The following is a 13,107-nucleotide window of genomic DNA, read 5'->3' as shown; positions in this document are numbered from 1 at the left end:
TGCTGTCACTTGCTGTCAAACCTCGGTAGCACTGGTAGGATTTGGTTTCCGAATGAAGAGTCTTGGGAGACGAAAAAGCCACAGGATGTGGCGTTGGCGTGCTGCAAGGCAGCGCGGTGGCTTGTGTTTATTATGTTTGCTTCTGGGAGTTGTGGGAAACCCTGAAAAACAGTTTGAAAATGGTTTCTTAAGCTTCATATTTTTTAATATAGCTTCACATTAGATCTTGAAAGTATAAATTATTAGAAGCACATAAAAGGGTTCAGTATTAGTCATTCTATTATGCTTTTTTCACAATTAATGGTATCTCCAATGAATGCTTTTTCTGACTTATTAGTTAAATATGTCAAATTGCCAAATTACAAAGCATTTGTGAAGCCGTTTTATCCCGAGTGAAGAATAACAAAACAAGACTTTGGCTGACTCAATAAAAGCTATTTTTTTTAGTGTTTCATAGCAAATAATTAAGTTTGGCTCACAGCAGTAGCAGATACTGGGGGGATAGAGCACATAGGCAGTGATCCGGCGGGGCTAGGCTGCGTAAGGCTGATCGTGGTGGCGGTGAGCGGTGCCACGGCAGCTTGCTTCAAAAGCATTTGTTTCTTCAACTGCAACTCCTCCAAAATCTTCCTATTTGTCAGTTCTAGTAACCAAACAGATTTCTACACTTGAGAATTTATAGAAAGCACCAAATCTTTAATATAAACAAGTATATAGTGGTATCTTCATTTAGAAATGCCAACAAGATTTGTATTTACCTCTTTGAGCGTTAGGCTGAGGAAACGCCATCTAATATTAACTAGTAAATAGCAGAATTATATAAAATGCTTAAAAAATATTTCACTACTCAACATAGTTTACCAAACCAGATATAAATACAGACGATAGTTGTAATTATGAGAATGTGAGGTTAGTTTATTGAATTCAGAAATGACATTTGACAAGTCAATAAACTCATTTTTAGGGTAAGTTCAGAATCGGCATTAAGTACGAACCTTATTTTGGTGAGAAGTTGGCTAACCAGATTTAGTCCAATTTTGAATTTCTTATTTAGTCCCTCCAATTTGTAAATGTATGCTCTAAATACTCTCCAAATAAAAAAAAAAAAGTTTCGTTTTTCATAGAGGTACAATAAGTATAGATATGAAATGGTAGAGCCGGGAGATGACCGAACGAGATGCTCTTATGGAACTTTCAGTAAGAGTAGCAGAGAAGACGATATGATTGTTTGTCCTTGTCACAGTCTCATTTTTTTTATTCCCAACCGTAAATTTTAGTATGGTTAATGGTAGGCAACAAATAACCCGGCCAAATTACGTAGGTTGTTTTTAGTATGTTGTCAGGAATGTTAAAAGTGTTTTTAATTTGGTGCATTGCGTAACTTCTGTCCCTCACGGGCGCACGCGTATTTTTTTTTAAATCTTTATTTATTTATTGAGGATTTTTAAACAAATGTCACCCTCATAGTGGCTCTCTAACAAAACTACACCAGTCTAACTTTCACTATTTCTACGTGCTATGATATCCATAACCATAGAATAAAGGAGCCCAGCCTCTTCCGAAGCTGGGGAAAAATATTATTAATAATATTATTATTATATTATATTTGCAACAGCAAATAAAGAGGCATTAACGAAATTGATATTTCCAATGTTCGCTTTATCATATAATCTCATTATCATACTTTAGGTATTTATCAAGTATTTATATTCTTTGGGTATAACATCTACCTCTTCGTCGGACACTGTCTGGGACAGATAATTGTATAGATAAAAATAGAGGGGATCCGTTTAAGGCAAAAAGTAAGTTATTCGTTTAAGGGCATATTCGTATCGTGGCAGCATGGTTCCATTTTTATCATTTGTCACTATGCCCGTCACTTTCACGCTTACATACTTAAGAGAACGTGACAGGCATGGTGACAAATGATAAAGAGCCGACTATCTTAGCCATACTGCGGTGTCAGCATGGTTCCATTTTTATCACTTGTCACTATGCCCATCACTTTCGCGCTTACATACTTGTTAGAACGTGACAGGCATAAGAAACATAAAGAGCCGACCATCTTAGCCCTACTGGTATATTTTTTTTTTTGAGTCAAATAAAAAAGAACTATGGGACAGGGCGTCCAACTCGGCCGATCCTCTTTTAATTTTACGCGTGAAAAATATTTTTTTCAATATTTTTCTAATCAGAACCGGACCCCAAATATACCCTTAAACGGATTCCCACTATTTTTGGTATGAATGGCCATAATGGTATAAGTAATTTCCCTTTTCCTCTCAGCAGAAAGATTCCTCTCAGAGGCAGAAGTCTTTAATTAATAAGTCCTTAAGCTGTCTGTAAAGTTTTCACAGTTGGGATGCTTCGAATTTAAGCAAGAGGCAATTCCGCTATACACACTAGAAGTCAGAATGCTCGACTCTGTCCCAGTACCTGTTATCTTCCTTACGTTATTATCAATAGAGATGACAACAAGGTCTCAACTATTGGGTATTAGAATGTCGCGCACTGAGATATTTACTAATTATAAATTTTAGTCTTATGTGGTAACGGAGTGACTTTACTGATAATAGTAAAGAAAAACTCAAGTATATTTATATAAAAGCATTTATTTTAAAACAATGTAGGTAATAATATACTTTCTGATTCTTGGCAAAACAGTCTCACATTAGCAAGTCAACATTTGGCCTCTCTTTAAGAATAAACATAGACTAACATGCGCTGCCATATCTCACAAAATAATAAAACTGATAAAATATCAGATATAAATGATAATATAAAAGGACATAATATAAAATTATTCGTACAGCTAAATTGCAGTTAGCATTGCGTCCGGTTGAGCAATCTTAATTAATTTGTTTATTATAGTAAATAACTCTAAATAAAAGGGAACATTAATATTACTAGAATTGACTCACAATATTAGCAATACAGAATAATTACTGTATAATATTCTCCGCTCCTGTTCTGACATTAGTCACGAGTATGTGGTACGTAATAACATTTGAGAATAAATGCACAACATAAATAGAATTTAAGTTGCCTTTGTCTTTTACGATTACAAAAATATGAATATAAAAATTTGGAAATAATCATAGATTTCTCTATAAACAATTTGGAATAAAGTTGCACAAGCTCGTAGCTAAATAATTATGTGCACTTTAGTAAATATTTACTATAAATGTAGTAACAAACCAACACGGCTTTCCAAAGGCTCCACTCCATACATATTATGACTTATAATGACACTTTATCATCACATCATCTTATGACCGCAGCGAGTGAGCGCAAGGGTGTTCAGGTCCTAATCGCGGAATATGATGTTAGCCTCAAAAATAAAGGAGGTACCTAGTGTATTCATTGGCTTAGGTACGTTGAGATCCATCGTTGAGTTTGCCTCAGGCAGCGCGAATAGGCCCTAGCCTCTACAAGCCTACGCCTATCTAGCTCGCTCGCTGTCAGCAATCGTCAACCATTATCATTAACACTTAAAAGTTGATCACAATGTAGCGGACTCGATTAAATTATACTATAACAAACAAGACTAAGATGTAAACTTGAGTAAAAACGATAAAAGGTTAAAGTGTTGAAAGGCAAGAATCTAGCTAAAAGTGTTCGAAACAGCTACACTGTGCATCACCACTACACCACCATTTAGTGTTGATTTGATCGAAGTAACTACTTTCACAGCACAGGAATAAACATATTCTGGACTAAATAAAATCTGAAAATTGATAACAACATTTGTTTTAAAAGACTAGCACTTAATTTTGGCACAACACCGCGCACCCGCAACCTGCGAGCGCCACGACGGCGACACGCTAGCGACACGTCATAGACGCGCGGGCGACGCGGCGGCTTCGATGTTGTTCTCTCGCGTGTCACTTCAACACGCGTACAAGATTATTACTTAGACAAAATTGGCAACGTACGTATTTAGAGTACGTATCTAACACAAGGGTTCCACAAAGTGACTTCTATTAAATTTAGACACTAGAACCAGGAACATTATTACAACAAAGATTTCGATTATCCATTATTAGATAGCGAAGCGTTTAAGAAAACAAGCATATTTTTAACAATATTTGTGCCCAATGTGTCATGTTCGATGTATCGTTTTAAATCTATTTATGAAACCCTACGCGATTCAGCTGTTTTGATCGATTACGTTACATGGACAGCTGCCATTACAATAATAAAATGCAAAAAAATGTATATTCATTACAATTTAGTTAAAATATAAATAATAAAACTTATTTGAGTAAATAAATTCTCTTGTTCCTTGCTCTCCACCATCACCAATATTAAAACAGAGTGTAAAAATAAGAGTATGTTAGCGAAGGGCGTACGTCAGACAATAACTTACCCTGTAAATGAGTGGAGATATAACTTCGAGGTTTGGCGGATGATTATTTTTTATTTCACATTATTTTAGTATCAAAACTAGACTAGGTTTAGAGCTTTACGCTTAGAGCGAGGCTCGATCACATCATGTCGATCAACAGCCGAGAGGCATACCGATGCATCCGATCGGTAATAGAGTACGTTTATTTTTACACCCTGCCGCATGAGTATTATATCTCAACAACATTCCTTAATCCAACAATACCTAACACTTTCCCTGTATAGTCTTGTTAAAGAAACTTTCGAAACCTCAGAGGTCGATGCACTACGCGAATTACACAAGAGCATTAAGATACGACATATTGCTACGAGTTAACTTATCATTTGGCACTAAATAAACATATTGCATCTCGACTCGATCATACGCCACGAAGTATTTATACTTGCAAATACTCTTAATAAAATCTAACTTGTCTTATTTAAGTTACTATCAAATTTTCTTTCAATTTAAATTTCTAATGATATTTTTCCGGCCAAAACTTTAACTCATGAAAGTGTAATAAAGGACTCCATACTATTGAGCAAATCTGGCGCCGTAAAGGCGGGCGACTGACGAATCATCATCATAACAGACAAGACGTTCGGCAAGTAAAATTTGGCAACATTGAGCATTAAGACTTTCAATTGGCTTCGTAACATACTAGTCGGTAAGTGTAACTAGTTGCGCGGACTACACTAGCCTACCGTGGTAACTGTAACTTACCGTTCTCGCGACACGAACTGCGTTCGCACGAAACGTCCCAAACTAACACGTTACAAAATGATATGATATTCGAAACGTGAGACGTAATTACATTACTCATCGTTCAAAAGAACTCTAAAACGACTGTGGACTTTTAAAGAGACTTTTTAATTAATTTACTAGCTACGTTTATAACAACTTGGTTAAAACAGTATTTTATAAATTAAAAATTCGTTTCTATCAAATAATAGTTATTGCTTTTTTTGATATGATTATATTAAAAACACGACCGTGCGCGAGAGCGGGGCTCGCGGCGCCGCCACGTGTCCGACGCGGGTCCGGTACGGCTCCGGCGCGGATCCGACACGAGGACGCGCGGAGGCGACGCGGCCCCGCGTCCTATGTACACCTCGCCTCATACAATATGCTGTATACCTGGCAATTATTACGTAGTAATTCCTAAACTTTATTTAAAAATATGACTGCTTTATATCCGTCTCGATCACAGCTCTCCGAAAAACTTTACAATATCCAAACCGTTTACGCTCCAAAATAAATTCTTTATCATTTACACCTATAAAACGAAATGACTATAATATATCTATGTTAGTTCTAAACATTATGCCATTTTATATATTTACTTTGCAATTGCAACGGTCCCTCGTACAGCACTTAAATGCTTCATATACAAATTTTAACGTAACGATGAAAAATGACTCTTTAAATATAAAATAAAGGAAGCAATCGAACGACTAATATCCGTGAAACAAATTTAGATATCAAGCGGCAGTGTTCGCGAAAATTCGTGCATAGAACCTAACTACGAAACTTCTTAGGAACCTGATAAATTATTGCTAGAGCTTCGGGCAAACCCTCCTTACAACGACAATGCACCCCGGCGCGGCCGGCGACATAACGACAGATAAAATCTTATCAGTAGCCAATAGAAAAATATCACCTAAATAAATATGAATATCCCCCGCCTGCCCTCCGTTCCGCGCTTCCCAATAAATACATCTGCGTCCCGAGCGGGCGGGGCCGGGTCGCGTCTGAGGCGAGCGACGAGTATCGTTAGAATTTCTCATTTTTGGTAAAAAACAACAAGATTATGAAATTGATATGCAACGGTATCGGGGCATCACTGCGCCGCGTCGGGCTCCCGCGGCGGCTCCGGGCACGGCGGCGCCGCGCACGCAGGCGCCGTGCCCGCGCCGGAGCACTCGCCCAAGCCCGGGCTCTTCGACGCCTCACTGAAACAATACAACGTCACATTACGTTAAACTAATAAAAAAACAGCGTGGTGGAGAAAAAAGAACGGCACACATAAATACTGGACAATCTTACACAATCAATTAAGTCAGGAGAAAAATATCCCGGGACCTCCTGCTTCGTAGGCAGTGTCACTACCGACTAAGTTAGGAGGCCACAAAAAGATCTCCATCAAGCACATACAAGGCTTTATAATATAAACCATACAAGACTTTTATCAAGCTCAACTGCATCAGTTATTTTACTTTTCTTCAATATACTGGGAAATGTTCACCTTATTGTATCAAAAATAGTAATTTTAGTAATGTAATTACTTTTAAATAAAACTAATGTATTTTTTTTGCTACTTGACATGTAAAATATTATTTTTTACCAATAAATGCTATCTATCTATCTATCTAATAGTACGGGAAGTTCTTCATTATGGTCATACTCAAATTAAAAAAATTCAAACCATTATTGTCGTGTTTTAGCGAACGGGAAGTTATTACTGTATTGTTTTTAGTTTTTTAACCATTAAATGCATGATTTTTTATTTTTGGTAGAAAAAAATGTTTTTGTTTAGTTCATTGGATGTATGATCTAGGAAAAATAATTAAAAAAATCCAGCTTTTATATTTACTTGTTTATATACAAAAATATACATAGTTGCATTTTATTATTTCATGTTTATAACAAGATAGTTACGCTTTTATCTAAATACTTTGGTTCACAGCCTATGGGAAAAGTATTATGAAACCGAAAGAAATAACGTTTTTTCACTGAAGAAATAACACTTTAATCCTAACGTGAAATCAAAAATAAATTTACCGCTCCGCTATAACTTCAGCAAAAACTACGTTGCCGCCAAATCAAATGTCAAAATTTTCAAAGAGTGCGCAGATTTTAGTGTTCCCAGTTATTATTGCCCAAGACTACTACTTGACCTTTGGTATAAAGGTGCGTTCCGTGCATTCAAGAACGTAAGCCTTTTTTTTATCTGTGAGCTATCTAATGCTTTGTAGACATTTGGCAACACTATGCATTTAAGGGTAAAACCATGTGTCCACCAAGAAAAACGGAAACAGCCAATTAATATAGCCGCGGGCCGCGTCTACCGACCCGGTCAGCACCATTTTATGTTATAGGATAGAGTGTGATAGTAGCTCATATTGCACAATTATATTTAATGAAAGAATATTTAATAGTACGGAATGGGAGAATAAGTTGTGCCTTTAACTTTTTTTTAATAATTAAAGAGGGAAAATGTTTGTGATGTGAATGTTCGATTTGAGTGATGGTTGATGCTTAAATTATGATAATTTTAACTTATTTCCTCGCATTTTTGGGGAAAAGTACTATATATGTCTCAGCAGGAATAGCAATTCGTGGATTCGTCTTCTTTGTCGGACTCGGCTTCAAACGGTACAGTCAAAGATAAAGCTTGTATCAAATATGACATTTTTAAGAAAAGAACTTATTTATTTATACACTGTGTTTGTCCACGTATAGTCGAGCCGTTAACCACGTATAATACGATGAATTTTATCGACAAATCACCCCCCATGCCTATGTTTTCTCTCAACCATTTTAAAACTGCACCCCTTCAAATTTTTATGCTCCCAAACACGACTGCACTTGGTTAATGTACCATTATCAGTCCATTTACCTATCGCACATTTAAAAAAAAATCATTGGATAGCTTATGCATTATGGCATTAATTTCAAGCATAAATGTTACAGAAAATTTTCCACAATTACTCGAGAATTGATAACAAAGATAGAATTTGTCTTTAAAAATTTACTTTTTTTTTAGAAAACGAGGTCGTTGACCTGTACTTTTTTTCACTTAATTGTGTTTAGTTCGACGTAAGTTAATTTTATGATATCGGTCCCATCGCAACCATAATCTACGTGTGTTAAAGAAATGAAAATTGTCATAAATCATAATCAACTTGGAGTTGATAAGATATCTATTACGTTATGCAGAGCGATGTACTCAAAAGTCGAAAAATAATCTACACATAGATTTACACATTGGATGCATAGGGTTCGCACGCCGCTCCGGTGTGCGAGCGGCACATTTATATATACACAGTATAAGGACGGTGTCTTTGTGCATAGCGCTGCTTCGCTCACACACCGGAGCGCTTGGATCTACTACAGTGTAATAAGTGTGAAATTAAGATCTGCTTACAGACGAATAAAAAATAAAGATTTCTAATTTTCTTTTTCATTTTTTGTAAGGCGTCATAGTGTTACACCGCCAGCCTACCGCGGCGGACCCGGTATGCATCGGCATAGAAACAAAACTAAGACCTTGTTAAAGTACAGCATTTCGATAAGGTTTCATTTCAAAACGGAACTTTGCACGGAGTTTGTAAGTTTGTATTATTTACTTGTTATTGCGACAGCATTTAGATAAGCTCTCATTTCGAAACGAAACTGCACGAAAACTACAGTTATAAGTTTGTTTTATTTACGTGTCAGACTATCGCGATGTTATCGAGGTTTATTTAGACATTGACGCGTAGATGGTGTGTGGCGCGCCATGGCCTGATAAGATGAGATGTTATTTGCTATAGAGGCAAAGTGTTATTCACGCTTTACGACCAAACGCTGAGTATCGGAAGCCCACGCACATATCACGGTCGAATCACGAATGCGGATCTCCGTTTACGCACGAAAAAGCATATCGTAGTTTGATTTAGTATCGGCTCATCCCCACCCTTTTTAAGTGGTTCTAGAAACCTTTGTAACCCTCCGAATAACTTCTGCATAACTTATGGAAATATGAGATATTTGTAAGTCAAATGGCGGAAAGACAAGGCTCAGAGACTAGGATTGGGACATATCTTCAAGCATAAAAAATTAATAGTATTTTCTACAATGGGTTTCCCAATTATTATTTTACGCAGAAATACCAAAGTAATAACGCAAAACCAAACAATACTAATTTAAGAAATTTTCGTATGCTATGATTTCCCCTTAATTATTACCGTGCAGGATTCCAGTGTCCTTATTTTGCAGTCATCGCAACGCAACGGAATCTTGAGTTATCAGCAATAAACTTTCAGTGGCCGTCAGAAAGAAAAAAAATATGTTATTTACAAAAATATGACATAACTGCGATTGTTGTGACAAGTCAACAGGTGTTGCACTATGTTTCTCCTTTAGTTCCGTTTTATTTAAGGGGCTCCCTAACGCCAATGACCTTCGATAGGAATCCCTTAGTTTTCTAATGTTTTTTGTAGCTTATCAACAGCAACGGCTTTTAGCAATATAGTATCCCGTATTTACTTCAAAGTTCACTGTCTTCGAGATATTCGGCATCAAAGAAGAACAATTTTAGGCCAAAGCACTGATTTTCTGGCTATAACTTTTGTGTTAATTAGTTTAAAATAAAAATATCAGACCAGTTTTCAGAAACGTCAAAGACGAACCTTAATATTTTTTAGTTCAAAATCCGGTAGCCAGAATCGAGATAAAAGATTGATGAACCGATAGCCGTTTGTCTTATAAATCTATCTACATATAGTGCAAATGTAGGAGTAACGACTCAACACTTCTCAAAAATCGATGAAAACCGCGGGAAGCCTCTTAATTTGTACAATTATTTCATGTACAGCACTATAATAAATTAGTTACTTAAGTTACTGTACAAGACTTAAAAGTGTACTTACTAGTGGGGGTAGACACGCGTAGCGGGCGCATCGAGCTCGCAGGGCGGGGGCCGCGCGGCCGCCGTCAGCATGAAGTTGGTGGACTCGCTGAAACAATTCGACAGCCTACTTCAAATTGTATTACTGTCTCGAGTGCCGCATGCGCAACCAGGGCATCGGTTACCAATGCAAGCTGGGATTACTTTTGCAGTAAGACCTAAACTTTATTTAGGATTTTCTTGAAATTTGTTCAGATCTGACGAAGGCATAGCAAATTATCGTTAAATACTGTGCACTTCGTAGCGTAGTACCTACGCGGAGCCGCGCGCGTTTAGGGTGCTTAAATTAACCGGGATATGGACCGTGATTACCTTTTGTATTGTTTTCGAGCTCCCGATATTTCGCCGCAGTTACATGCATCTTGTTCATGGGTAACTGAAAATAGCGGGCGGTCCATATCCCGGTTGATTTAAGTCTAATGAAACTGCGGTGAATCATTCAAAACTGTTAACCTACTACATCATATACGGTTAAATAATTTGAACATTTATTTATTTTTTAAGTCATGGTTATGTGCATTGATACGTCGACTTTTGCTTCGCATCCATATTTTAAAGCAGGGTTTATGTTTTTATATGAATGTCATACCTAATCATCAGATACCTAAAACAAATTGTTCAATCACGTTATTTTAAATTGTAATTTAAACGATCCTATTTTTAACAAAACATTAGTTTATCTTTTTGAATATCGGCTGCAGTCAAACCATATACTGTGTCGAACAATAATTCTCTAAAAATACCTATTGCAAATTTCATAAATAAGCCAATATACGTATTCGAGAAACACCATGGAAGTGTCGTTTTATTTAAATCAGTTTGTTCCCCTAGACAACAATGTAAACCGGCCGTCTGGGTTACTAGACGAAAAGTTGATTCACCCCTCACGCAATAATTGAGAAACTTTTTTTTTTTATCTATTGTATTCAAATCAAGTGTACCATAAACATTTTCAGTTAGGTTATAGGATTTAAAAGATTGCAAAACATGGATAAATAGTAGGTATTTCTGTCAGTCAAATTAGTAAGCAGTCATAGCACAAGAAAACAATAACAGTAGGTAACAATAGTAAATAACATGTAGGCACATGATGATGCTAATGAATGCCTTCCACTACGAGCGGCACGGGCTCCGTTCGGCTCTTTTTTAGTGGAAACCGGACATGGAAGGCAAGAATAAATAAAATTATATACAAATTAAAAACAAACAAATGCATCCTAGGATGTCCACTAAGTACTTTTGATCTAAATATTTTTTAAATTTAGTATCATCATCTTCCTCGCGTTGTCCCGGCATTTTGCCACGGCTCATGGGAGCCTGGGGTCCGCTTGGAAACTAGTTTTATCTTAAATTCTGTATATTCTTCATATTTATTCTTTATTGGTTCTTGATCTTAAGTTTTATTTCGGGATCTGCATACAACCACAACCGTACTGTGCTAAGAATGTTGAAACATCATCAGCATTTTTCACCGAGCTTCATTCGCGTGTCTAATTCGTTCCTCTTGGTATATTTGGTACTTATTTATTGCTATGACAGCTGACTCAGGCACCAAGCTACGATAGAAACGTAAATAGAATGACATTTCTACCTTAAAAGGCAACATGTAGGTACACATATTTCTCTAAATTCAAAATATACTTTTCATAAATAAGTAAGTAACCAACAGATATTTATTTATATCTAGTAAATATACTCTACAGGCGGCTAGAACTTTCCAAAACACCTAATAAAAACACAACACGAGAAAGCAACAAAATTCAGTCTCCGGACTTTCTGTATATCATTACAGAGTTGAAATATTCGTACATTAAAAATACAGCACCAGCGAGAATTTGTTTAACATTAAACGAGAGCTGAACTTGAACTCATGGTGATATGTATCGTGTGGGGTTGGGAGTGTGAGACTGAGCCTGACTCGAATTATCTTTGCTTTGCTATAAAAGTATGCCCGCGCAAAAGTTAAAGGGGGTTGCCTGACCCGGCAGACAGTGGTATTTCACTTACGTCTGTAGATTTATGCAAGTAATGCGTGGAGCAGTTGTTTACCCTCTACTCTCGAGCCACTGCGGTGTACTGAATAACATGAACGACGCGCAAACTTGACAACCCTAACGGATGTATACTATTGTATGTATGTATATATTACAGAGCAAATTAAATACAACAAAGGCGAACTTATCCCTGTATGGGATCTCTTCCAGTTAACCTCTGAGAAAATGAGTAGAACAGAAGTTACGATGAATGAATGACAAACACAAACAAAAGTGTACAATCACTGAAATTAAAGAAATGGAAGTTTTGAATAGACATTGATACAAATATACACAGATAGAAAAACATAAAATAATGCATACATATATGAATATAACATAAATAAAAATAAATAAATATTCAATATATAATATAAAAAGATATGAATTCGAATCAGAAAAGTAAAGGAAATTAAAAAATTAGAAGTACTCAACGGAACTAGAAAGTCGTAACCAAAGTATCGGAAAGCCACAATTTTTAAGCCTCTCCTTGAGTGATGCTACAGATTGGGATTGCCTCACAGGCACCGGAATCTCGTCCCATAACTTAGCGTTAAATAGTGTATGTTTGACAAACCTAAGGGCCTAAACAGGAGGCAGCAGAGCGGAGAAAAAAACTGTTTTAGATTATTTTCCTGCTCAACGCTGCGTTTGCTAGACAGTGGACCTTCTATGCTTATAATCTATTCCGTAACTAAATATAAAAGTAACATGCTCCCGAATTCGCTGCATATGGCCAAGTTGAACCCAGAAAGATAAGGGTATTTATTATTAAGTAAGACAAAAACGAGTATGTAATAAAGACGTGTGCCTCATCATTGTTGTAAAATATTCCGTGAGTTTTAAAATAAAATGAATTGTCCATTTATATCTTTACCTGTCACCTTTCTAAGTAGCGTTATAGGGAGTGCATGTGTAGTAGGCTCTTCCACCTCGTGGCCTAAGTCGAAAACTTTAACTTGACACTAACACTTCAAGGCGTCGCCTTTATAGCGGGTTAATCCCCTACAGTTCAC

The 13,107-nt window shown here is 36.6% G+C and overlaps 2 protein-coding genes across 4 annotated transcripts in view; both read right to left on the bottom strand.

Moving 5' to 3' along the window:
* Nucleotides 1-5: 5 nt before the first annotated feature.
* On the bottom strand, nucleotides 6-962 carry LOC133521538 (SOSS complex subunit C homolog B). Its single transcript, XM_061856548.1, has 3 exons — nucleotides 759-962; nucleotides 480-643; nucleotides 6-161 (listed from the first exon to the last, which is right to left on the bottom strand). The coding sequence occupies exons 1-3, from the start codon at nucleotides 787-789 to the stop codon at nucleotides 6-8; spliced, it is 351 nt and encodes a 116-aa protein (XP_061712532.1). The 5' UTR covers nucleotides 790-962.
* A 1,632-nt stretch (nucleotides 963-2,594) lies between these two features.
* LOC133521527 (uncharacterized) overlaps nucleotides 2,595-13,107 on the bottom strand; it is a 36,989-nt gene continuing 26,476 nt past the window's right edge. For 2 of the 3 annotated variants that reach the window (XM_061856533.1, XM_061856536.1), the window contains 2 exons: nucleotides 10,021-10,125; nucleotides 2,595-6,339 (listed from right to left, as the gene is read on the bottom strand). In XM_061856533.1, the coding sequence (XP_061712517.1) occupies nucleotides 6,228-6,339; nucleotides 10,021-10,125 (217 nt within the window). In that variant the 3' untranslated portion in view covers nucleotides 2,595-6,227. The remainder of the gene's footprint in view (nucleotides 6,340-10,020; nucleotides 10,126-13,107) is intronic. The other variant, XM_061856535.1, reaches the window with a different exon arrangement.

The sequence above is a fragment of the Cydia pomonella genome, chromosome 9 (assembly GCF_033807575.1).
Source record: "Cydia pomonella isolate Wapato2018A chromosome 9, ilCydPomo1, whole genome shotgun sequence".
Taxonomy (NCBI): domain Eukaryota; kingdom Metazoa; phylum Arthropoda; class Insecta; order Lepidoptera; family Tortricidae; genus Cydia; species Cydia pomonella.
Note: the sequence above shows the minus strand (reverse complement) of the source record. Positions and strands in the feature narration are given on the sequence as shown.